Below are 23,103 nucleotides of genomic sequence, written 5' to 3'. Positions count from 1 at the left end.
TGTCAATGACATGTTATGGAATACACTCTCACACACACAAAAACCAATTTGGAAGGGTTTGCAATTTCTTTATTTATGGAAGAATTCCGTACCGCTGTATCATAAAACATCAGAGCAGCGTACAACACTACTGAATTGCTGCTCTGCTAATTTGTGATCTGTTGCTCTAATCCTGCATTTGCCATGATGTGATGGCATACCACACAATACGAGAAATCCTTAGATTTACAACCAATGTGAGTGGGGGTGAAACAGACTATGCTTTTCCCCCTTCAAAGACAGAGAGAAAGGGTGGAGGGAGTGATTCTAATACAAAAAGCAAACATCAGGATTCAAAACTATCCCTACTCCTTCAGTGTATCTGAAGAAGTGTGCATGCACATGAAAGCTCATACCTATGACAAACTTAGTTGGTCCCTAAGGTGCTACTGGAAGGATTTTTTTTTTAATTTTGTTTTATCCCTCTCCTCTGTAAGGGAAGAAATAATTTCACTTCTGATGAAGCATGGATTTGGAGTGCTAAGAAGAGTTGGCAGAAGCAGGAACCTGTTCACTGACCCTGGTGCAGAATAAAGGCAAAACCTCAACTGTTTAGCTTATTTAGAAGCCAGATTTAAAAACAAAACAAGAAACCCAGGCACCAGCTCCTCAGTGACAGCGTCTATGCAAGCATGAATGCTTTCGGAATGATCGCCGGCCCTTTAACCTTCTGGTTAGATTATTCCCAAGCTGTTTGTATGATCTGTGCAGAAGCGAGGCAGACGAACCAGCGTGATCTTGGTGTGAAGCAAGAGCACATCTGGAGGTGGGCCAAGCCAAACACAGCAAGAAACGCTGACAGAACTTATGGGAAGAATTTAGGCAACCAGCTTACACGTACTTGTTTAGGATGAGGCTAAATTGACCCAAGTGGAATTCACTTCTGAGCCAACAGAGGCATACATACTTGTGCAGTTAGTACCAGAGCATAAATCCATAGGATTGTAATTCTAAATATCCCGGGTGACTTTGGTGTTGTGGGCATAGCGCCACGTCTTAACCAGATTTGCTCAAGTCTCGTGGATTTTGATGGAATTTGTTTCCAATCAAGTAGGCTTACAATGCCAGCCAGAAATCAGAAGACTGTGAAGGTACCTCCCAAGCATAAAAACCACACCTCTTCCTTCCCATTTTTTTTTACCTACCAGTACCAAGGTGCTGACACTTGGTCGGTAGTTTGAAGGAGGGATGCAAGTACAGGCTGCAACTTTAGATTTGCACAGTTGAAGTTGATAAAATGGATTTGTCACTCTGGTGCAAAAAATCCTACCCTGCAGCCCTTTTAAAAAAACCAAAACCAAAACACAAAACAAAACAAAACTCAAAACTTTTTTGCAGTTAGGAAAGTGAAAAGTGTGGAACAAATGAAGGATTAATGGGAAGACATATAGAACACCTTGCAAGCAAGTCAGGATGAATGCTCATTGTCATCTAACATCCTTGCACACAAATCAGAATGAATGCTCAATAAAGACTGGGAGGAGCCTAACCTCTGTTTAAGCTTTGTGTAAGCAAATCAGGATGGAAGCTCAATGGACAGGTTGCCTGCAGGGGGCCGGCGCTCAGGTTCTTGTGAGTCAATATGCTCAGGAGACTTCTGTTCGCCTGCCTTGTTAAAGCATTTTTCTTTGGCTTCAGATTTGGAGCACCAGCACCAGACTGGCCTCTAGCAAAATTAATAATAATAATAATAATAATAAGTAAGCATCAGATTCAGCAAATAGGCAGAAGATGTTGGGTGGTTGCAGCAGTGGTGGGAGAAAACCGGAGACTAAAACAAGTTGCTTGATCCAAACTGCTCAATACAAAGGTGGAATTAATTTAGTGTAGGCAAGATTAATTTTTGGATTCCAGCCGTGTGTGCATAAACATTGCATGTATACAAATGCACTGAGTTCGTGAGCAACTGGGCAAGCAGCCCCAGCAGAGAAATAATGAAAATAGCTACGTGCAGAGAAAGTGGTAGTGGTTATCAAAAAACATCCCTTGCATAATAATTCACAAGTTTATGAATAGCGCCTGCCTTGGTTACCTTTATTTTCCTACATTGTTCTCTGGTAAAAGTAAAAGTTCAAGCGGTGTTCTGATTTCTTTTCAGACCCATAAGAGAGCACTCTTTCAAGTGCACATGTCATCTGAAGCCAAAACAGCAATGACAACAACAATGCAAAATGTGAATCTGTAGCTGAGTCTGTAGCTGGTGCAATGGATTGATAGAGAGGGTGTTTGAGGAGATGTGGGTTCAAATCTTCACTTAGCCACAAAGCTCATGGGAGTAACCTAGAACAAGCCACATTCTCTCTTTCTCTCTTCGCCTCACCTGTTCCATAGCATAGTTGTGAGAATGGAAAGGAATCCCATATATGCCCCTCTCAGGTCCTTGAAGAAAAACCAGGAACTCAGCATGTCAAACAAATAAATACCATCACTCTCACCTTCATACCACTGCTCAGTCCTGGAGCCAGGACTGAGAGAAATACAGTACAGTGCTAATGTACTGAAATTCGCTCCTGGAACAACAGGTAGGAGAGAACTTCTGAGTTTCTTTATTTGAACTAGGGGAGGGTGTAGCACAGAAGTTTCACTGCCTCCAGCCGGGGAGGCAGAGCACAGCCATCATGCCTAGCAGCCATTGATAGCTTTCTCCTCCATGAATTTGTCCAATCCTTATTTAAAGTCATCGAAGTTGGTGGCCACCACTGTGCCCTGCACCAGCGAGTTCCACAGTTTTAACTATGCATTAGACTTTTCTCTAGCAAAATCTACTTCTATCCAAGTGTTTCATTCTTCTTGTGTGTGTTCTTGGCTTGACTTCTGTCAGATGCCTTTTTGTCTGTTGTATTGTTTTTTTCTCTCTCTCTCAGTGGTTTTTATATTTTCTTTGTAGCACACCGCCTAGCAAGATAAACATATTTTTGAATACCTGGGCAAAGCACTCCATTAAAGCACCAAACGCCTGTGTGTTCTGGCCATAATCCCCCAACCAAAACTTCAGCGATTTAAATCATTAGCATTAAAATAACTTTAATTTGGAGAAGAAATACCAAGGCAGGTTGATAAATATACTCTGCATGGAATAAAGGGCAAATTGGAATAGCTCCACTTGATTCTTGCATCTTATTTATCCGCACTGAGATATAACATATGCAATCAATAAGATACATGGAATTTATGCACACACAAAAGTTGAGCAGCATCAGATGAAAGCCCATCAATTCAAAATAGGTGGCTCACCATCTAGAATGGCCCACTGCCCATCTATCTCCGTATGCTTCAGGTAAGAGTCTTCAATAGTTGGATCATAGTCTGGCACAAAGATCTTCTGGAAAAACTGAATGGTGAGCGCACTCTTCCCCACACCCCCATCTCCGACTACCACCAACTTGTACGTGGGGAGGTTTTCACTTGGAACAGCACTTGTAGCCATGGCACCGATAGGTTAGAACTGGAAAAGAGAGAGAATTCTTGTGTCACAACAAAACAGCACGCAAGCTTTCGAGTTCTCCAAAACTCTTCGACAAGAAGATGGTAAACAAAGAAACTTGGGGGTGGGTATTGAAAAAAGGTAGCTGGTAGTAAAGCTATGGACCTGGCTCTCATAAGAGCCTAATATGAAACATAGAAGGAGGTAGCAGTCATGCAGATGAGACTCTGCAGGTACTATGAAGGAATCAAGGAAGCCATATGTTTCCCTAAGGATGGTGTAAAAGTCAGAGATGAGAAAAGGGCCACTGCATGTTTCTCCTTCCCAAAAGGCCATGGTGAAACTCACTACCACAGCCTCATTTACATGTCTGCTACCTCCTCCCATGTCTTAAGACTCTGGCAAGATGATCTTCAGGTCCGAGTAGGTACATGTTGTAGTAAAAGGACCCCTGATAGTTAAGTCCAGTTGCAGACGACTCTGGGGTTGCGGCGCTCATCTTGCTTTACAGGCCAAGGGAGCCAACGTTTGTGCGCAGACAGTTTTTCAGGGTCATGTGGCCAGCGTGACTAAGCCGCTTCTGGCGCAACGGAACACCGAAACCAGAGCAGCGCACGGAAACGCTGTTTACCTTCCTGCCGGAGCGGTCCCTATTTATCTACTTGCACTTTTTGGCATGCTTTCGAACTGCTAGGTTGGCAGGAGCTGGGACCGAGCAACGGGAGCTCACCCCGTCACGGGAATTCAAACTGCTGACGTTCTGATCGGCAAGCCCAAGTGGTTTAGACCACAGCGCCACCCGTGTCCAAACTACATGTTGTAGTAACCTGCCTGATAAAGCACTGGTGTTAATAGGGCTGTATTGTATCATCCAGTCCCAGTTAGGGATCTCACAGCCTTATTCTAGGGCCGGGAGTAGCCCATGTGGTTCCCTCCAGAAGTTCTTAGACCACAACTCCCATAATCCCTGGCCACTGGGCATGTTGACTTCACCTGACTGGAGTTGTCGTCCAAGGACATCTAGAAGAAGGACATTCTAGGCAAACTGATGTTCCCAGATCCTTTTCAAAGCAGCATCATGTACTGTTGTAATCCAACTTGGAGGTACCAGGACTTGGATACACAACTGAAGCCAGGAAAGGTCATAGTTGGCATCCCATCCTAAACTGCTAAGAGAGTTCCCCATTCCAGAGAGGTCACATGTGTCTCATTGTCATCTGCAAACTACAAACCTGGTCCTTATAAGGGAAGTACAACCGCACAATCTCCTTCAGAACAGCTAGGTAGAACCCCACTCACTCGGGGCAGGATGAACCTCCCACAAAAATCTCTGTCTTCTCTGACTTGGACGTCAGCTTACTTGCCTTCACCCATTACCACATCCAGGATTTAGCACTACCCCTAAATTTTCAGCGTCTAACCCAGGTTTGGATTAGCCTGGCTTCATTTGCAAGACAAGCCTGATTCAAGGTCTGTAAGTGGGGGAGACAGGAGACAAAAGATGGCGGGAGACCTCAATTCTCCTTTTCCCTTCTGGTCAAAGTCAACACATAGTCCACGCCATTTAGAAGAGAGCATGAAACTCAGAACCAAAACATCTCATCTTGCCAAAAAAAAGAAAGAAAGAGAAAAAGTTATCTGGAAATAAACTCCTCGGCTGAGAAACTGCTCATAACAATGATTTACAGTAACCATGGCAACGTGTGTGACGTTGAAATTGCCTAATCCTGTTATGAAACCTGCAAAGGGGGGGGGGACACACTTAGATACAACAACAGCAGCTGGAGCTGCCTCGGTGTTCCTCCTTCTCCCTTCCAGATGGTTCTCTCAAAATCTGTAGCTTTCACATTTCACAACAGCTACAGGACGCTATTGCTGTTTAACTGTGGCCATGAAGCTGATAATAAAAAGAGAGAGAAACGTCCAGTGTTACAGACTGGGCACCCAATACCTCAACAATACCACAGTGGCCGGTCTGCATGTGGACATGGAGCTCACCCAATGATTGTGAACCTGTATCGCCCAACCTGCTCTCTGTCCCAGCCCAACTGCACAGCAGATGGAGATGATAAATTACCACCAGTCAGCCATTTAGAGAAACCTTGTTTGTTCATGACGCATGTCCCCAGCTATACTAAGCCTATGAACATTGGGGTTAAACCAATCAGGAGAAGCCATCACCTTCCTGTCCCTGTTTCGGAATTGCCAGGGCCCCTGGGGCTGGTCTCCTTCCTAAATCAGACCTATGTTCGTCTAGTCCGCAATTCTGTCGTCTCCAGCGTATTCTGGTTGGTTCTCACATACCAACCATTGCCTTAGCTCAAGGCAGCTTCGCTTGGAGCCCTAGGAAATCTTGTTGCTTCAGCTCAGGCTGGGAGCTTATACAGGAGCAGGAAGCTCCAGTGGAGATCAGGAGAACTCAGGGATGGAAGTAAAACTGGTGAGGGTCAGTCATGACTTGAGGCCCAGATGGCTGAACAGGTGTTTCTCCCCATAACAGCCTACCCCTTATATAAAGCTAGTATGGAAGAGGGAGGCCTTTCCTGTTATCACACCAACCATTGAGGGAGATTCGCCTGGTGGTGACACAGGGTAGGGTCTTCTCTGTGGTGGTGCCCCATTGTGGATTGTTCTCCTGGAAGCAGTTCTGGTGTCAGAGCTTACAGCATATTGAAACCAGGCAAAGACCTGCCTGTTTGCCTAGGCTTTTATGGGACATTAGTTGCAGCTGCCACTGAGAGCTGTAGGAGCATTTTTATTAGTTGCTGGGCTGAAATCTGCCCTCCAGTTTATCAGAAGATTTATTTCAGTTCAAAAGTGGCTTCTGTTTTTTGGTCTCGTTCTAATGGTACTTTAGAATTCACTGGCTATGAGGATTTTTATTATGCCTTGTTGCACAGTGGCCATAGGTGTGCATGCTCTCCACTTGAGGTTTTTTTATATTTTTGTACTTCAGCAGCCTTCTTGATCTCAAAAATCACCATGGGAGGGGTTACTTTGAGGCATCTTCTCCTGAGCTTTAATGGAAGTGTGGAAAACCAAGGAAGATGGCTACCAAACGCCTAAGATTGGTGCACTCACTAATACTTTTAACGGAAGTCTTTCTTTTTGCATTTTACGTACCAAAAAAATAAATAAAAAAATTTGTTCCACGTGCATTTCTTTAAAAGTAAAAAAAACCCCAACAACTTCATTTTAAAACAACCAACAAAAAGCTGTCAGGTTTACCATCCAGCTGAGCTCTTGGGGGAAGGCAAGCACTTAAGAATGCTGCAGAGTACAGACCCCTGGAGAGATTATTTGCAGAACAAAACAACACTCACAGACCTCCCTCTGCCACCTTGAAAGTAGGGTCAGCTCAGCACAGCTCTGCATCCCACCCATGAGAATGTCACTGGCATTTTCTCTCCACCCTTTGAGAATTTTCATAAAAACACCGCAAGTTTTTATGAATGTTAGTGGTTTTTTTTATATATATAAAAAATATGTTCTTAATTGTTTAGAATGGATTTTTTTTAAAAAAAATGCATTGAAACTCTCCCTGGGATCATGCGACAAAAGTCAGGCTAAACTATACATTTAATAAATAAATAACAACAAATAAAGGAGAGGAGCAAGTTTCCTTGAAAGACTGAGCTTGCTCTCTCTCTCATTGTCAATCTGCCCTTGCAATGTGCATCTGCAACAGACTGGTGGGCAAAGGGGAGGCCAAGTGAAGGACTATCAATATTGGTTTCTGCTTCCCTGGATGTTTCAGCCTTATTAATGGTGGGTTTCAGACCCAGGGATGAATGCTGGAGTGAATGAGAAAGCTGTTCATTAGACCTAGAGGCACAGTCTCTATCTACTTCTATAGTTATTGCCAGCAGTTCAACACATGTCTAGGATAAAGCAATCAGTGTACCGGTAACTACAGGGATAGTATCAGTGATAAATGGGAAATAAGAAAATGGGCACTTTAGAGTTGCCTTTCAGAATAAGAATGGACAATAACACCCGTTTGTTAACTAAGAATGTGTCCTAGAATCTATGGCCAGATGCACCCCAGAACTTGCTGTGTAATCCATAGTGGTTTCAAGGTAAGTACGTAAAGGTACTCATGGTGGACAGATCTATGTGGAAAATGTAGCTGGAGGACAAAAGTTTTGAAAACCATTGCTAAGTATAGTGGAAAACTTTGTTCAGGCTGCATTTAAACGAACCAACCAAATTCAAATGTTTCAGACTAATACATTGGTGGAACGCAACAATCCTTTCGATTCCTTTGAATTTTGAGATGCAGATCTTGGCTCAAAGAGGTGGCAAAGTGCATTAAAACACATATTTTAGGATTACATCTGTTTTGAATTGTTTACATTGAGGGAAAAATAGGTTTTTAAGATTGTGATGAATATACATTTAACTGTAAGCTTTCACATTTTTTTAAAAAAATTAATCACAAATTACTGCAAAAATGGGACAGAATAGACATATGAACATGTGTAAAACTGACATGGTCTATTCAAGTTCGGCTGGTTTATCTTTTTTAAACCTATGGCTTATATCTGAAGCAGTGGCAAGTCTCCCATTCCATTAGTACAAGAATGTACACTTGTGCGCCCAAACTTCCTCCCTCTCCTCTCCCTAAATCTGTTCTTTTGTTTTCCCCAAAGCTCTGGGTGCATATGAGGGAAAGGGGGGGCGACCTCTAATGAGCATGTGTTTATCCTTCCACTTTCGAAAAAAAGGCCAATGACTCCTGCCCCCACTCTCTCACTGCCGCCATTTCTAAAATTCTTACAAGTCAACTTGGTGGCTGAAATGAGAACACTTCTGTACATTTTCCTGTGAAGAGTGAATGACCCTTCAAGGCTGATTCATACGATGCTGGCAATTCTTAACCTCATTTTACGGTTGCCAGCTGTTCTGCGGCCCCCCCCCTCCAAAAAAATCTCACATAAGGGAACCAGAGCTCCTCACCTGATGCCCTTCCCATCTCTGCTGAAAGAGCATCTATGTGGAGTGTGTTTAAGAAGAAACACAGCCCTGCAATTGCACAAAGGAACAGCCAAAGGCCTTTTGCTCCTTGATGAACATTTAACAGTTATTTCGGGAAACACAAAATTATAGCTTCGGCGATAAAACCCACGTCAACGTAAATTACTGTGTAGACAGGATCAGAGTGTCACCATGCTGCAAACTTTCCAAGGAGACAGGCAGCTAAAGGGGCTGAGTGGAGAGTGCAATTTCACACATCCCTCCTGCTTATTGGCTAATTAGCCAAACAAAAGATGTCTTTAGATTTCTCAGGAGACCTGCAGTGTGAGGACAGAAGATGCTCCTGGGAGTGCACTTGCAAAAGCTTGTGGGGTGGCTAGGTGCCATTTTCATGCTCTTTTTTGCCCTTTTCCATGCCATTTCTGGGTTAGCGGTGATGTGTGCAGTCGCATGTTGCTGTTGTTTAGTCGTTTAGTCATGTCCGACTCTTCGTGACCCCATGGACCAGAGCACGCCAGGCACTCCTGTCTTGCACTGCCTCCCGCAGTTCGGTCAAACTCATGTTGGTAGCTTCGAGAACACTGTCCAACCATCTCATCCTCTGTCATCCCCTTCTCCTAGTGCCCTCAATCTTTCCCAACATCAGGGTCTTTTCCAGGGAGTCTTCCAGTCGCATGTACATATGAATAAATGGGTAATTAACTGTAGGCTCCTAAACTTTCCCTCCACACTGCCACCGCGTTTAGATGGCAACCTTCAAAAGCCAGCCCTGCTTTGTTTCAGGGCCCACCTGCTGAGTATGGCCCTAGACCTAAGCCCCAAAGTCCTTTCCTAAGGGCCCCACTGCTCCCTGGGTGCATGTCCAGAACTCAGGCCATTGCAGCACATTGCTTTTCTCATTAAGCGCTTTTAAAAATCTCCTTCCATCTCAATGAGAGGGTGAAATTTGCACTTAGACCTCCCCCAGCAGAAATAAATGACACATAAAAGGGCTTAACTTTGGCTGCACTGTGCCCTATTCTTTCTTCCTTTATTATTATTATTTAAAAAAACATTATTCTCCATTTTGCTCCCGGAGAAAATTATTATTGTTCCTTTTTTAAACAATAAAAAATACCGCCTTCAATGAAAGTGTTTAATGCAAAGGAAGAGATTCTCATTTCAGTAGTAATCACCGACACAGTGGATTTGAATTAACTAGGCAGGAGGAAGAAATCAGATACTCAAAAAGTCCATATGCCTGCCTATGCAGACGCAACAGAAAGAAAGCTAATCCACACAAGGAGGAAATTGCTTGGAATTCCAAAATACCCCTGCCCTTCCTTTTAGCACAATCCCTGGAAATGGGCAAGTTCCCTCTTGGAAATCACAGCTTTCTAATAAATGAATACTGTACTAATCCCTCCTATTCACCACCCTTGGCTGTTCCAGATCAAACTTCCTCAAAACACCAGGAAATCAAGGGGAAACGTCTTAATTGCCTTTGATCACTGTTACAACTGTCACTATTTGGGATATTTCTTTTAGACGCTGCACAAAAAAGAAGAAGTCTCGATACGTGCAGTATTGGACTATTGGACTTTACGTTATAAGGGTGTAAAGCTGCAATATTTTAAAAAGAGCTGGTGTCACAACCCAAATGACAGGCATGCAAAGCAGCAAACTGAGCAGTGGCTAAGCGCTTCTCCCATATAATTCAGGCATCTATTCTTTCATATATATTTTAATGCCACACAAAGGCTTCTCAATTAACTTTCCATGTATTCACCGAATAACACAACTTCCCTTCCCTCATGCAAACTTCTTCCAGGATGGGGAAATTTCTTAATGATGTCACAGACACCAGCCAACCAGTGCCACGCACAGACAACGTATTATTTCACTTTGCTGAACTCATCCTCCGCCCCCCCCCCCAGCTGTACCTGCGAAGGGAAAATGTATTTTTGAATTTATTTTATTTTATTTATTATTGCTGAGTACAGGCCTTTCCCTGGTGTGCTAGCTTTACTGCATGCAGGAAGTTTCTGATGTGAAGGGGTGGGGGAGGTGATTCAGAAATGTAACCCCCCCCCCACCTCCTCCAAGCTACCCTTTCATTCTACAGGAATGGCTCCAGGATCCCAGGGCTAGACTGGTAATTGAACTCAGGCTCTCAAATGTGCCTCTATTAACACTTTCATTAGCCCTTTGTGGTTTGGCAGGGGATCTGCATTATGGATTTTAACATAGTGGGTGAGCACATTTAGACACTACTTTGGGACCAGGCATAATCAAGCTCCTTATGCGCATACACCTAAAGCTCTGAAATTCTGTACTCTGCTTGGAAGGTTTCAAAGCCTAGCAACAGCTCCGGGCTCGATCACTTACATACACTGTTGCTGAGAAAGAGCTTCGAGAGCAGTAATTCTTATTTAAGCTCAAGACTCCCTGCTTCCATCTGTTCTCAGACTCTCAAGGGCATCTCACACTTGTTGCAGAGGAAGTTTCAATCCATTAAGTTTTAGTCGACTACAAGCAAACAAAAACAGCAAATCGCCAAGTTGTCAGAAAGGCCTGTATGGACTTGTCAATATAGTTTTGGAACTATGCAGAAAAGGCCAGTATAGGGTCACAAATCCTGTTGGAAGCTTGTTGGTACATGCTTTAGTGCCACACGGGTGCAAGGCAAGAGTTCTCCATCTCCAAGGTGCAGGTGGAGGAAAAGCAGCTGGAGCTGACAATTTGAGGGCAGGAAAATGGCTGGGGGTGAACGTGTTTCACCGCCACCATTGCCATCTTCCTATGAAATTGCAATCTCAGCAGCTGCATTTCGTAAAACAAAAGGCACCTGTAAACACAGATAGCAGAACTACAGATTGCTTATTGTTCTATCATTAGGTTGTTGGAGCAGTAGCATCTTAAGCTCATCAGGCTCTCTGGTGCAGGGATCCCTCGGCGCCCCCCTCTCTTAAAAAAACCCACCGGGGACGGGCCCGCCATCGCCTCTACGCTGCGTTTCATTGGTAGAGCTGCTGCCATGTGGCGTCACCTCTATCAATGAAACGCAGCGCCGGGGTGAGGGATGACCCCAGCACTGCAGAGCAGAACAGGGTCCTAGTGCCCCTGCTCCACTCGTTTACCTCTCTCCCCCGAGCGGCGCGGCTGGCGGGCGTCCAGGAGGAGGGAAAGGGTGGCCGCCACGCAGCTCCCCCACTTGCTGGGGCGCCCCTCAGCGCCCTGCGCCACTAGGGCCAATGGGCGAGCCGCCCCTGTGTTGGAGCACAGGGCTGCACACACACAACATTATTGTAAGAGAGAGGGCTTGCAGAGAGCAGCCCACTCTGCTTACTTCCATCAGATGGGAGAGCAGCAGCAAGTCTGGGAGTTCAAATCAGGAACAGGAAGGGTTAAGACGGGTCCAGGGCTCTGCAGAGTCCTGGTGGCTCAGCTCCAGGTTGGTAGCAGGGAAGCAGGGGAGGAGCTAGCTTCAGCAGGGGCTGGAAAGGAGGGAGGAGAGGGAACGGCACCTCAGGAGCCTGGTTTGGGACCACGGAGGACCCATAGAGCAAGGAGGAGGGGCGTTTGGAGTCTTAAAAGGGGGGTCAGAGCCCACGAGACGCCATTGTGGGCTTCTGCCCCATGCAGAGCAGACATGATTTGAGACATCTCACCGCTGTATATAGCATGCACAATAAAGCTATGAAAATCCTGAGGATGTGTGGAGTGCTTACTCGGGAGTAGCCAACACCCCATCTGTGACAATTATATTCAACATTCAATGTACACTGCCATCTTGATTTTGCTGCTTTGTGCACACATACAATCTAGACCTACTGCATAGGCCTACTTTAAGTCCCCCATAAAGAGCTTTTTCACAAATTAGTTTCAATCCAGAAATAAAATATCAATGTAGGTTGATTCTACCTTACAATCCATTGTGTCTGAAGGGATGGATATACTTCCAGCAATTGGGGGGGGGGGGTGCACCCCCACACCCATGTTGTGGGGGTGGGTGCAAATACCAAGGGAGAAATTAAACATCATGCTGTTGATTGTTCTGTCTGGGCAAGCATGTTAGCTCGCCAGATCCCCAACTCTAGCAGTTTTCCAGACTCCCAGATAGCCAATTTCAGATGGGCATGGAGGAGGAAAGGTGAAATCGCACCTTGGAGGGCTTCCACTGATGGGACTCATGAGCTGAATCCTGCCTCAAGATCACAATTATCTTCCTCCTTCATTCACCTGGGGGATGTGTAGGGACAAAAAAGCATGGCTAACCTAATTACCATATTTTTTCATGTATAAGACGCCCCCATGAATAAGACCCCCCCCTATTTTGGGGGACTCCAAATTAAGAAAACATCCCTCAGCACTACCTAGGAATAAGATGAACCCCAATTTTAAACCTACGGTATTATTTTGGTTAAAAAAATATCTAATCTTATTCATGGAAAAATATGGTATGTGGCGGGTTTTCAAATAAGTGTCATGTAGCCGCAGCCACCACAGTGGTAGAAAGGATCTAGACTTAATCTAGGCTGAAAGCAGCATGTTGAGGATGAGCATGGAAGATTCTGTATAGAGGAAAAGCTTATTTGCATCACAAGTTCATGCACACTGCCAGTGGATACACTTTGTAACCGTAAGTTGTTATTGTTATGAATACAAGGTGCCTCTGCCAATTGGCAAGAGGGGTTGGTTCACAAAAGAAAAGTGGCTTCAGGCCGCTTACATGCCCTAAAGAGAGTCACATTAAATATTAAAAACCATCATTTAAAGGGAAAGCAGAAACTGCTGTACTAAAGGCAGCAGCCCTCTGCAACTTGTGACCCACAAGAGCTCAATAAACCTTTGCTTTCTGTTTTGCTGTCGATCTGGGGCTGCAAAATGTGTGTGTGTGTGTGTGTGTGTGTCTGTGTGTGTGTGTTTGTGTGTGTTCCTGAGCAGACAAGCAACAGCAGCTTCTGGGGCTAAAAGAGGACTGGGCCACCATTCGGCAGAGAGACGAGGGGCAGCAGCAAGACGTTGATTCTTTGCGTGCCACACAGACTGCCCTAAATCCCTCCAAAGCTGGATGACAGCCAGGTCACCCCCTTGAAAGCCAGGATGACAGCCAGAGCACCTGTCTTGCACACAGAAAATCCCAGGTTCAGTCCCCTACATCTGGGCTGGGAATGTCCCCTGTCTGAAACCCTGGGGAGTTGTTTGCCAGTCAGTGTGGACAGTACTGAGTCCAGATGGACCAGCCTACTATCCTCAGGTGTGCTACTTGCTGATCCTACCAGTGTGGAAGACAAACTCAACTCCTAGTCCAGTCAGCTTCTAAACTTGGAATGGGTGTGTTCATCCACCTCAGGTGGCCAAATGTTTTGGGCCAACCAAAACAATACATTTCACATCAAAAGGCCTTAATCTTTGGTTCCCTTAGGACCAGCATGTGGAACTGTGTCAAGAATTGCACACACATGAAGGCGTATAAAGGACATCCATTTCTCCTCCCACTCTAAAACTGCATATATTCCATTTTTTGTGTGCTTCAACGGACTTCTAAACTTCAAGAACACAGCTAAGAGCTGCCTCCAGAGGTTTATTTTCTCCCAGCCTTAATGGATGTTGACGGTGTACAGTGGTACCTCAGGTTACAGACGCTTCAGGTTACAGACTCCGCTAACCCAGAAATAGTACCTCGGGTTAAGAACTTTGCTTCAGGATGAGAACAGAAATCGTGCTCCAGCGGTGTGGCGGCAGCAGGAGGCCCCATTAGCTAAAGTGGTACCTCAGGTTAAGAACAGTTTCAGGACCTCCAGAACGAATTAGGTTCTTAACCCGAGATACCACTGTAATGTATTTTACCTTGACCACCAACCCAAGAAGGCCCGCTGTTGACCTTTTCTTGACAAGCTCCTGGGTAGAAAATCCTCTCTGCTGAAAAAAAAGCACAAAAGGAAACAGAGGCGCGTGGCACTGCTTTTAAAACAGAGTTCCTTTAAAACAAACACATGATATTATACAAAACCTCCTTGGGGGATGATTAAGAAAGGAATTGCTCTTGGCCTACCACAACATGTTTTCATTTAGCCACTAGTCACATTCAGCAGTTTTTGTACCTCCAAACTGTCAAACCAAGTGAACAACATTATCTACACATTTATTTTAACCAATGGAAATAAAAAACACAATTATATATATGTAGAAGGACTCCATTCCCTGGAGGCTGATTGTGAAAATTATATAGTAAAACAAGGGAAGGAAAAGAAGAGGATCCAAAGCACTAGGGATGGAGGAGAAATTCAAAAAGTTTAACTTTCCAACACAATAAGCAAACTGAAACAGCCATCCCTTCTCCAAAGTTTCCATTGCAGTTCTCCAGTTGAGTAATGTGTACAAAACTGTGTATATGAGGGTAGAGCATGCATAAACACACACATATTGGTTGAAAGAATATACAGAAATGAATTGTATTAGTGCAAATTGTTTTGTAAAATTGTGTATATTAGGTAAATCTGCATACAAAAATGTGTATGTCATGAATGAATTCTCAACAAAATGCTGATGAATTTTCATTTGCACTATTTTTAACAACCACAAACTGATTTGGAAATGTGGAGAACTGAACTTAAGATTGGAAAAACTGGCAGAAATGGAAATTGACATCTATGCCCATCCCTAACTTAAACCCAAGGTAAAAGGCATTCCATAGCACAACATGGGCCTTTAGTGACTATGGGGGAAACTGCATCTCTCTGTGATAAAAGATGCAGCATTTATGTATATACTTTGAAGACAAAAGTGTGAAAAGGGAAATTGCTTGTGCATCTACTTTTCAACCCTTCTTGTAACATGACAGTTACAAGAGGTGTAATGACAGGGTAGTGTAGCGATTACAGCAAAGAGACTTGGGACACCAGGGTTGAAGTCCCCACTCTGTCACAAGGTGACACTGGGCCAGATGCTATCCCAAGTTTATTCTACCTCACAGGTTGTTGTATGGATTAAATCAGGCATCCCCAAACTGCGGCCCTCCAGATGTTTTGGCCTACAACTCCCACGATCCCTAGCTAAGAGGACCAGTGGTCAGGGATGAAGGGAATTGTAGTCCAAAACATCTGGAGGGCCGAAGTTTGGGGATGCCTGGATTAAATGGATGGGTGCTGGAGGAAGAACCATGGATGATGATGATGGTATAAATATCACCCTAAGCTCCTTGGAGGAAGGTTGGCTCTAAGTGTAGTAACCCAATTAAAAACAGCTCAGTTTTATTTAATTCAATCTTATTAGTTCATTTAATTCCTTTCATCTTTATTGGATTGGATTGGAAGTTAAGCTGTTATTTTGCTGGCATGTAAAAGACACATTTGGCACACAGGAACTACCCGTAGGAAGCGGTATGCACTGTGTATACATCTTACAAATATGGACTCATCAATATGAGGGAAATGACACACAAAACAAAGAGAACCCATGAACATGACCACTCTGTGAGTGGTAAGTGTTTGGCAAAGCCACAAGAGCTGATAGAACAACTTGGAAAAACGGAGGCAAACGTGTGATTTTTCTCAAAGCTATGCACTATAGAAGATTTAGCTTGCTTTTGATCTGCAGGAAAGCCCCAAAAAATTCAATGCTGAAGGGTGCAGCTATCACACAGGTTCTAGCGTTCAACTCCATCTCAACCATTTTAAGACATTATTCCCACATTAAGCTTTGCCATGATAAAATTCGCACCAAACAAGTTGATGTGGTTAAAATGCATGGGGTCTGATTACACACACACACACACACACACACACACACACACACAGACAGACAGACAGACAGACAGACAGACAGACACACAGCATGTGAAATTGATATAGTAATATCTCATGGGGATCTTAACCCACATAAGAAGTGAACACCTGAACGTTCTAAAGCATGGGTGTCAAACACAAGGCCCGGGGGCCAAATCCAGCCCGCCAGACCTCGTCATGTGGCCCGCCAAGCGCCCCAGCCAGCAGGACCCAGCAGCGGGACCTTGCTGCTGAAGCGCCGCGCCGACAAAGCACCGACAAACAGCTGGGGCTGGGGGGGTCCCTTCGCGCTCTTTTCTGGCCCTGAATCAAGGCGGCGACCCCCCCCTTCCCTTTCTTTCTTCCTCTCTCTCGTTCTTATTCTTTCTTTCCCTCTCCTTCCTTCCTTCTTTATCTCTGTCTTCTCTCCCTCTTTCTTTTTCTTTCCTTCTTTATTCCTTCTTTCCTACTCTTCTTTCTCTCACCTCTTTCCTTCCTCTCTCCCTCCTGCTCCCTCTTTTCTATCTTTCTATCTTTCTATCTTTCTATCTTCCTTCCTTCCTTCCTTCCTTCCTTCCTTCCTTCCTTCCTTCCTTCCTTCCTTCCTTCCGTCCTTCCCATCTTTCTTCCTCTCCCTCATTCTTATTCTTTCTTTCCCTCTACTTCCTTCCTTCTTTCTCCCTTTCCCTCTTCTCTCCCTCTTTCTTTTTCTTTCCTTCTTTATTCCCTTCCTTATTTCCTACTCTTCTTTCTCTCCCCTCTTTCCTTCCTTCCTCCCTCCCTCCCACTCCCTCTTTTCTTCCTTCCTCCCTCCCTTCCTCCCTCCCCTCCCTCTCCCTCTCCTCAGAAACATAGGATGCTGCTTTATACTTCTGGCCCTTTAACCCTGGAACCAGGAGAGCAGCTCCAGTGAGTCAACCTCAGCCAGTCCCTTTGGTGAAGGGTGGTGGCTCACTGGCAGAACATCTGTCCTGCATGCAGAAGGACCCCAGCATCTCCAGATACTAGTAGCTCTGCAAAGGTCCTGCATGAAACCCTAGCGAGCCTCCACCACCCAGTGCAGTTACCAAAAATCATTTTTCAATAAATTGTACAATAATTGTACATTTGAATATCTACTTGCCATTATTCTGACTATGTTTCTGCTTTCAGAGCTAGTTATTACTTACATTATTACAAAAAACAGTAATAATTGAATGCAGTGACAATAATTTATGATAATAAAGAGTGGACACATAGTCCTACAGATACAACCGGCCCTTTGAGGGTGACCAAACTGCTGATGCGGCCCCCGATGAATTTGAGTTTGACACCCCTGTTCTAAAGTAACATCCTAGCGAATTCCTAAAGAAAACAGGGGTTTAAATATTCCTCAGAAATTTGGGACAATAGCTTGTTGATAATCATGGCAAAAGATTTTAGCAACCTGTCCCTTGAGTAGTGTGCAATTTATATCCCTGCTGAAATTGAGACGGAGTGGGGAGGTCTGACCCAAACAACCGGCACATACAGTATTTTAAAATATGGAATAGGATAGGGTTGCTCTACCACATGTTTGTAAAACATCCCCATTTTGCTTTCATTATCCAATCTCTTAAAAAAATAGGTCAATAATGGTCTGGCAGTCGCATTAGCTAGGGAACAAAAGCAGACAGAAACTGTTCTGTGTTATTTAATAATTCAAATCCCAAATGCTTAATTAAAAACAGTTTTGCTAGATGGGGGAAAAAAGTAAGAAACCATATCGTCCTTCATCAAAGAGTTGCCTCCCTCTTTTTACAACACAAGACAGAGCATGATTTGGGGAGAGGGAATGTGGGGGGGGGGGCTCTCAGGGAAAATAAGAGTGTAATAAAATACTCCTCACTTGGTATTCTTGTGGCACCTTTCTGCAGCCTTAGTTTATACTTCGGACAACACAGTGCCAAGTTAAATTCACAGCCAGAATAGCATAAGCTGTAAAGACCCTTCAGTAGAATAATTCTAGGATGATGATTAATGTAAATTGCTTCTCCACCAGCCCACGTCCTATTTTTTTTCCTGTGGAGAATATAAATTTGAACAGGATTACTGCTGCTTTGTTGCCTATTTGCACCATTCTTTCAGGTAGCTTGGGAAACGGCCAATGTCTAGGGTCTGCCATGCTGCCTTCTACGCAATATGCTGCCCATTAATAAGCTTGGCTTATTGACAATAGACAACAGCACCTAAAATTATATACTATATAGACATTCATGGAACAGTCTCTCAAGAGTGAACAGAGTACACATTTCACAGAAGAGTTGTGCGACCAATAGCACATAAGGGGTTCCCTGGGGGGGAATCAGATGGAAAGGTCTATGCAGCCCAGATGTCTCTGGGAAGACCACAGATGAGAAATGAGAGCAATAGCACTCTCTTTCTTTCCAGCAATTGCTCTTGACTGTTTATGAGTTGTGTTCTACTGCATTGTTTTCTTACTCTGTAGCCTACTCTGGGAAGTTCTGGTGAAGGGCATGATTTGGGGGTTGGTAAAAAAAGAAGAAGGTGCTGGTACTCCTAGCTTGATAAAAGTCCCTTGAATGCTAGAACTAAATGGCTACCACAGGCAGCAAACACACACTCATGAGGAACATCAACAAAAAGAAAGCGCTGAGTTTGGAAAGATGAGTTTGGGAAGACAACAGGCTGGCCACTGTGAGAAGGATCCAGTAGGGCTGTTCTAATATGCCATGTTAGATTACTGAAATGTGTTATATGTAGGGCTGCTTCTGAAGATGGTCCAGAAACTTCAACTAGTGCAGAATTCGGCAGCCAGGATGCTCACCGGGTCAAGACAGTTTGAGCATATTACATCAATCCTGGCCCGACTGCAGTGGCTGCCAATTAGTTTCCATGCCCAATTCAAAGTGCTGGTTTTGACCTATAAATCCTTAAATGGCTCAGGACCGCAATACCTCCAGGACCACCTCTTCCCATATGAACCTACTCAGACCCAGAGATCATCCTCGGAGGCCCTTCTTTGTGTGCCTCCTCCATGTGAAGTCCAGAGGGTGGCAGTGGCTCTCCAGTTGTGGAATGCTCTCCTCAGGGAGGTTGAGCTATAGATTATAGATCTTTAGGCCCCAGGAAAAAATGTTCCTCTTCAACCAGACGGATGACTGGCATCCAATGCCCTCTTAAATATGTTGTAGGGGAGGGGGATTATTGGTTTGTTGTTGCTTTTTTGTGGGTTTTATATTGCAATTTTATGTTGTGAACCGCCCTGAGATCTGTGGATGAAGGGCAGTACACAAATTTAATGAATAATAATAATGCATTTTCATTACTGGGAGGAGACAATGCTTGGGGAACACACCAAGTCAAAGTTCCTTCCTCCTGGCATATAAAGCTTAGAAGATGCTCCACTTGGGAAGACAGACCAAAATGTTATTGTGTCTCCTAAACAATAACAGCAGGAAGAAACTCCTGAGTCCATCTAGTGACTAACTTACCGGTAGCAGCACCTTCAACACCCCTCCCCATTGTAGCATCCATGGGTGCACTTGGACCTCTTTAAAGAAGCATGAAAATGTTTTTGAACTGGCCTTTCGCCAGGTACCATTTCTGAGCTGAATCTAGCAGTGACATTATAACAGAGCCTTTCGGAATAGCTATAGTATAGATTAGAGCTAAGTATTGCAAGAAATGAAAGAGGATGGTTGTTTTAATTGGAATGGGGGTGGGGTGGGGGAAGAGAAGAGGCATTTTAAAGTAAGATCTATTTTCCACAGAGAAAAAAATCTCCACTTTTTTCAATTTCTTTTTTTAAAAACAGCCTGGAACATGAACATATTTGAAATGCAGACTCCCACATAAGTATGCCATCTGTGAAGAATTTGCAGCAAATCCCACCCCCATCCTGCCACAGTTTGATGGGGAGGGCAGGGAGAAATTGTATTACAATGTTGTATTGAGTTACACCGCAACTATTAGGATTTTTTAAAATTTATTTTTAAAAACAGACCTCTCAGGAAATGTTGAACAGTTCAGCTGCAGCTGAACTCTCTGGGCTTCCCAAGGCAGGAAAAGGAAAGGAGGCTGCAGATTCATGCTGTGTGTTGCTGCATACGGAGCACCTTGCTCAAATCTGGGAGCCACATCCTTACGGACACGGGAGCATGTCCAGAGGAAGATTAGGGCAGTGTTCTGGAAACAGCTGAATGACAAATGGTTGAAAGAGTTGGGTGTGCTTAGCCGGAAGATGTGACAAAAGTCTTCAAATATCTGATCTGCTGTAACGGAGAAGATGGAACAGACTTAAGATGTTATAGAGAGCAAGAGTGGACTGGCTACCAATTAGTTTCTGGGCCCAATTCAAGTGCTGCTTTTGACCTATGAAATCTTAAATGGCTCAAGGACTGCCTCTTTCCATATGAACCTACTTGGACCCTGAGATCATCTTCTGAGGCCCTCCTCCTTGAGAGGTCTGGAGGGTGGCAACACAAGTACGGGCCTTCTCTGCAGTGGCTCTACGTCTGTGGAATGCTCTCCCCAGGGAAGTTCACCTGGCGCCTTCATTATACACCTTTAGGCACCAGGCAAAAACATTCCTTTTTAACTAGGCCTTTGGTTGATCCGATTGACATCCTATTCCTTTTTAAAATGTGCTTTTTTGGGAGGGGGTGTTATTGGGTTGCTGTTTTTATTTTGTTTATATATATTGTGGTTTTTATGTTGATCTTTTCTGTGAACTGCCCTGAGACCTCCGGGTGTAGGGCGGTATATAAATAAAATAATAATAATAATAATAATAATAATAATAATAATAATAATAATACCAGGTAAACAGACTTCATCAAAACATTAGGAGAAATTATCTAATGGTAAAAACTGTTGGAGAGTGGGACAGACTGCTCAGTGAGTGGTAGGCTCCATGTTATGGGACTACGAAACCAAAGGCAGACAAAGGCTAGGGGAGCTCTGATTCCATCCTGCAATGCAGATCCTGCATTGTGAGAGGGGTGGATTTGGACTAGATGATCACTGAGGTCCCTTCCAACTCAATGATTCCAAGGAGCTAAATAGGGAAAAACAGAGTTTGCTGGAAGAGGCCAATGGCCCATCAAGTCCAGCATCCTGTTCTTACAGTGGCTGATGAGATGTCTATGAGAAGCCTGCAATCTGCACAACAGCACCCTGCCCACCTGAGATTCCCAGCAACTGGTGTTCAGAGACATAATGCCTCTGACAGTGCAGGTAAAATATAACTATCATGGCCAGTAGCTGCTGGGAATATCAGAAGTAGGAACCCTGACAGTCGTATTTAGGAACGCATTGCAGCCAGCTTAGCATAGCTGCCAACTCTCCTGTTTTCCCCGGGAAACCCCCATTTTTAAAGCCATTTCCCGCTGTCATCCCGAATGGCGAAATATCCCGTAATTTCCCTGGATTTCTTTCAGTGCTGCTCTGCCCACGTCTGGGCACCGGAAATCAGACAGCTGCGGCACCAGAAGTTGGGCACCGGAAATCAGGCAGCGGCGGAAATCAGACAGCGCCAGAAATCGGACAGCGCCATGTCTGGGCACCAGAAATTGGACAGCGCCAGCACCGGAAGTCGATTCTACGCATGTCTGGACATGCGTAGAAGCGACTTCTGGTGCCGGCACTGCTGATCCCATATTTTTCTAACCGGGACTTGGCAGCTATGCTTAGAAGGCCTCAGCTGTTATTGCTGCCTTCCACAAAACAGGCATGGGTTGCCATACGTCTGGGAATTCCTGGACATGTCCTCTTTTGGGGGTCCTACATGCCCATTTGGGGGAAATATTACATTTTAAAGCAAATGCCCTGGACTTTGGGTTTTCCATTTTGTGTGTGTGTGTGTGTGTTCAGGCTCTGGCAACCCAGGCTCTGGCAGTGATTGCCCTAAAAAAGCTCAACAACTTTTGTGTCCTTGAAATTTGGTCCTGGATAAGAAGGTCTTTCTACAAGAGTCAGTAGCATATACTCCGGAAGGAAGAGGCAGTACATGTTTTGTGTGACTGATCTTTTCCTCTCCCATTTCCTGCCAGATTTCCACAGCAAGTCTAAACTGCCACAACAAATGCCATCCCAAAACCCACCCCGCTTTTGCCCGCTCTCTTATCTCCTGCTTTTGCACAAGTTCTGTTTCAAATTGAGACTCAGTCCCTCATGTTCATTACTTTCTCAGCATTTCACAGGAGTCCGGCCTCTTTGATCTTTAAAGCAATAGTTCCTAGTGGTGTTTCCTTAACCTTTAAAGTTACTTTTCAAGCTTGTGGATAATATGATCCCCTTGTAGCCTTGAAAGTGAATTCCTTATCAGATTTGACACACACACACACACACATGTGTTATTATGGCACAGACTAGAAAAACACTTTCTCTACCCTTCCACCCTTATTATTTCCAGAGCTCATACCAATCTTCAGAAATCAAGCACAAATACAATGGATTCCAAAACTGTGCCCAAGGAAAACTCAGCTGCTCTTTTTTTCTTTTCCTTTTTTCACATTTAGATTTCCACAGAGTTGTGTCACACCGAAATGTCACAAATGACTGTTTAAGTAACTGAAAGGGCATTCACGCTAAGGCAGCTAGCCATTTTTACACAGCTTTGGAAGAGCAGAAATCATTTACCCTTCTCAAGTGCCTTCAGTCTGCAAACCTGTGTAAGCCCCAATGAACACCATTGTGGAGCTGATCCTGCACTTTGCTGGCATGACATATTACTATCAGTGTTGCTGCAGGGATCTCAGATAACAGGGATGGGAAATATCTGTGTCTGAAATGTTGGAAAGCTGGATTTGTTATACTGGACTGTGGGAGGTATGTGTCTGGCTGGTATGTGGAGTCTCCTGCCTTGGGATGGAGAGTCGGCCAGGTCACATCTTGGGTTTCTTCTAGCTCTGCAATATACCTATGGTCCATCCA

At 44.4% G+C, this 23,103-nt stretch overlaps 1 protein-coding gene across 5 annotated transcripts in view; it reads right to left on the bottom strand.

Annotated features, from left to right (window-relative positions):
• Positions 1–23,103, bottom strand: part of MRAS (muscle RAS oncogene homolog) — a 44,235-nt gene that overhangs the window by 13,679 nt on the left and 7,453 nt on the right. For 4 of the 5 annotated variants that reach the window (XM_060278630.1, XM_035128594.2, XM_035128573.2 and 1 more), the window contains one exon: positions 3,274–3,484. The exons of the other annotated variant lie outside the window; for it this stretch is intronic. In XM_060278630.1, coding sequence (XP_060134613.1) covers positions 3,274–3,466 — 193 coding nt within the window. In that variant the 5' untranslated portion in view covers positions 3,467–3,484. The remainder of the gene's footprint in view (positions 1–3,273; positions 3,485–23,103) is intronic. 5 annotated transcript variants of the gene reach the window in all.

Source organism: Zootoca vivipara, chromosome 1, assembly GCF_963506605.1.
Source record: "Zootoca vivipara chromosome 1, rZooViv1.1, whole genome shotgun sequence".
In the NCBI taxonomy this organism is placed as follows: Eukaryota; Metazoa; Chordata; class Lepidosauria; order Squamata; family Lacertidae; genus Zootoca; species Zootoca vivipara.
This window is presented reverse-complemented; position numbering and strand designations above follow the sequence as displayed.